The sequence below is a fragment of the Ceratosolen solmsi genome, unplaced genomic scaffold (genome assembly GCF_000503995.2).
Source record: "Ceratosolen solmsi marchali unplaced genomic scaffold, CerSol_1.0 scaffold2, whole genome shotgun sequence".
NCBI lineage: Eukaryota > Metazoa > Arthropoda > Insecta > Hymenoptera > Agaonidae > Ceratosolen > Ceratosolen solmsi.
The window spans coordinates 5,661,270-5,664,380 of record NW_011948422.1 but is presented as its reverse complement, the minus strand read 5'-3'; the positions used below and the strand labels follow the sequence as shown (position 1 = coordinate 5,664,380).

The 3,111-nt window shown below is 33.5% G+C and overlaps 1 protein-coding gene across 1 annotated transcript; it reads left to right on the top strand.

Annotated features, from left to right (window-relative positions):
• The first annotated feature begins 634 nt into the window (after window positions 1–634).
• Window positions 635–2,859, top strand: Pabp2 (poly(A) binding protein nuclear 1). The gene is made up of 7 exons (XM_011499156.1): window positions 635–1,089; window positions 1,499–1,633; window positions 1,757–1,871; window positions 1,949–2,016; window positions 2,273–2,514; window positions 2,602–2,694; window positions 2,789–2,859. Exons 2-7 carry the CDS (start codon window positions 1,499–1,501, stop codon window positions 2,820–2,822), a joined length of 687 nt encoding a protein of 228 aa, XP_011497458.1. The 5' UTR covers window positions 635–1,089; the 3' UTR covers window positions 2,823–2,859.
• Window positions 2,860–3,111: the final 252 nt, after the last annotated feature.

Sequence of the window (3,111 nt, the reverse complement as noted above, 5' to 3'; positions counted from 1 at the left end):
GAGATTATAATGTGAGCATTATGGGTAATGGAAAAATATTTATTTTTAATGACTAAAATAAGCGCAAGTGTTGAATCAGATTGTCAACGTGTTTTTATTTATATTTTAAAATAAAATTGAAATTGAAATGTCTAACTTAATAATTATAATAAATTTTTTTTTTTTTTTTTTTTTTTTTTTTTTTTTTTTTTTTTTTTTTAACACAGCAGTGAATCCAGTTAAGGTAGCTATCTTTCAATTTTTATTATTATTTGATAGGTCGATAATGTGCAATGCAATGTTAGTTTTATTGACAAATCCAGTAGATGGTACGGATCCGGGAACATATCATGTTGCAGATAGAGATAGATTTTCATCACATTAGGTATTGTAAATTGTACATTTTGGTAATTACGATACGCTTGTGAGTGCACGCGTACGTTGTAATTTTCAAGTAAGAGTAGGAAATCCCAACGCGATATGCCAGTGCAATAAATATAGGTCGATCGGACTAAAGAAGGCATATTATCTTTAGTTTTATCGAAATTAGCGCGCACGAGGCGACCAATGATCGTAAAGCTATCACAGCGCAAAATCACGAATTCAACGGGATCCAGTCGTACTTGGCTCTGACATATAACAATTGGTTGGATTGGCGATGGCGATTGGTACCGGCGACAGGCGCCGGGTGGCAAGCGCACGCGTCGCGTGTCCCGTGATAAAATATACGAAAGTTTTCGTCGGTCGATTACAACGTTATCCAGCAAAAGGACTAACCAAACATTGGGCTACTGACATTGGATTTATCGTGCTTTGTCGGCTGGCATTCCGGCTTATTAAGTTTCCTTCGACTTGAGCTGACGTCTCATGCTGTGACTTAATACAGGCGCACTTTGATAAACTAGGGAAGTTCTATGAGTAAGAAAGAGAACGAGTGGCTCGGTCACACAGCGAAGTACTGCTTATTGCGCGCGTGCGCTTCTTGAAGTACTTGCAAAGTCTGACGCCTGTTGTGTGATTTTCGCTGTGTGAGTGAGTCCGAAATAAAGGAGTCACGCTCACGCTCCGCTTTTTTGAGAACATACGCGCATACCGGCAATATAGTCAGAGGTATTATTGAAAATCGTGATAGTTTTATTTTATCTAACTTTTAATTTTCTGTGCGTTCACTCTATGACTTTTGTTTACGTGTACACAATGCACTTTGTGCGTTATTGCACTAGCTTCTGTAGTTACATTTTCCGCCCAGCTACTTTTACCGCGCGTCTGAATGAAGACGTATACGCGGGGTTGTTACCTGTTTTTCTTCTGTAAATATCCTGTTGAGTCTTAATCCTGTTCTGATGCACGAGGCTACGTACATTGCTCACTTTACTGAGTTACACTCATAGTCAGAAGATGTTCTTTTACCATTTATTTACAAAGTTTATTTACCTAATTATAATCACCATTGATCAAATATAGTAGTATCGATTTTGGTTTTTAAATTTTGATTTTTAACGAGCGCCTACTTTTAGAGATGTCTGAATCAGATTTGCTGAGCAATGAACAAATTGATGGTCTGGATGGTTTGGAGAATGGGCAAGATGGGGATTCGATCATGCAGTGCGACGGAGTAAAGCGGGATTTCAATGAAACCAATATAGACGATCCAGTAAGTAATTTCATTGGATTTTGAAAATTTGAGAATTCAGTGATATCGATTTGATGCTTATGCTATAAGCTATTTCATTCGAAGTAGATTTATTGTTAAACTGTAAAGTGCATTGATCAACAGGAGCTGGAAGCAATCAAGGCACGCGTCAGGGAAATGGAGGAAGAGGCGGAAAAATTAAAACAGCTTCAATCCGAGGTTGATAAGCAAATGAATATGGGTAGTCCTCCCGGAGTTAGTAAGTTTAGAAATATTTGGTCTTCTTTCCCAATTCAATTATAAAAATGTTTTTAATTTTAAAAAATTTATCCACAGCTAGTCCTTTGAACATGTCTATAGAAGATAAAGTAGAAGTAGATGGTAGATCCATTTATGTTGGAAATGTAAGTAATTTGTAAAAATATTTAAATGATTCTACTTATGGATTTATATTGTATATGGTATTTCAAAGATGTATTTCTAATAAATGATAGAGAATCAAGAATATTGTTTTAAGTTGTAGATTTATAATATCTCATGCTATTTGAAATAATACTGTATACGCTATCGTATCGAATAATTTTATTCTGTAACAAAATTGCGCTTGTATAAATTGTAATTATACATAATCGTTAAATATTTTGATTTACTTCTTATTAGGTTGATTATGGTGCAACTGCAGAAGAATTAGAACAACATTTTCATGGATGCGGTAGTATTAATAGAGTAACTATTTTATGCAACAAATTTGATGGACATCCAAAAGGATTTGCATATATTGAATTTGCGGACCATGATTCTGTACAAACTGCAATGGCTATGGATGACTCAATGTTCAGAGGTCGTCAAATAAAAGTTGTGCCAAAAAGAACAAACAGACCTGGAATGTCGATGACAAATAGGTATGTTTAATTTATGTTTGCTAAATTACATTTTACCATGAAAAATCCTTAAATATTATAACAGTCGGATATTAATAAATAATTTAGAGGCCCAAGAGGAGTCAGAGGTTACCGAGGAGTAACTCGTGGTATCAGTCGTGGAAGTGCATACTTTGGATACAGACCTACTAGGCGTCCAAGGTAACCTAGTTTTGTACATTAATCATGGAAGTTAAATTTGATTATTATCAAAAGGTAAAATGATTGGCTTATTAATTATAATTTTATTGTTCAGGAGTTACAGGCGCGGATATTACATGCCATACTGACGAGTTTAGTCACAACTTCAATTTAAATGATATTAAAGTAAGTTTTCTACCAAAAGTACTTTCTTTATAGATCCAAATGGTTTCTTTAAATAATTTTTTTTCCTCCTTATTAACTATAGTGTATTAGGACTAACTATTATTAATATATATATATATATATATATATTAAAGTAATGACCATAATATTTCAATGCCTTAAAATAATTTCTACACAAAAATTATTTAATATTTTTAATGAGTTATTTTAAATATTAAATAATTTTCAATAATCATAGAATAAGAGTATTAT

Coding starts and splice junctions, on each gene's coding strand:
- Pabp2 (XM_011499156.1), top strand. CDS start 1,499: ATGTCTGAATCAGATTTGCTGAGCAATGAACAAATTGATGGTCTGGAT. Junction 1,634..1,756: donor AAACCAATATAGACGATCCA/GTAAGTAATTTC, acceptor ATTGATCAACAG/GAGCTGGAAGCAATCAAGGC. Junction 1,872..1,948: donor GGGTAGTCCTCCCGGAGTTA/GTAAGTTTAGAA, acceptor ATTTATCCACAG/CTAGTCCTTTGAACATGTCT.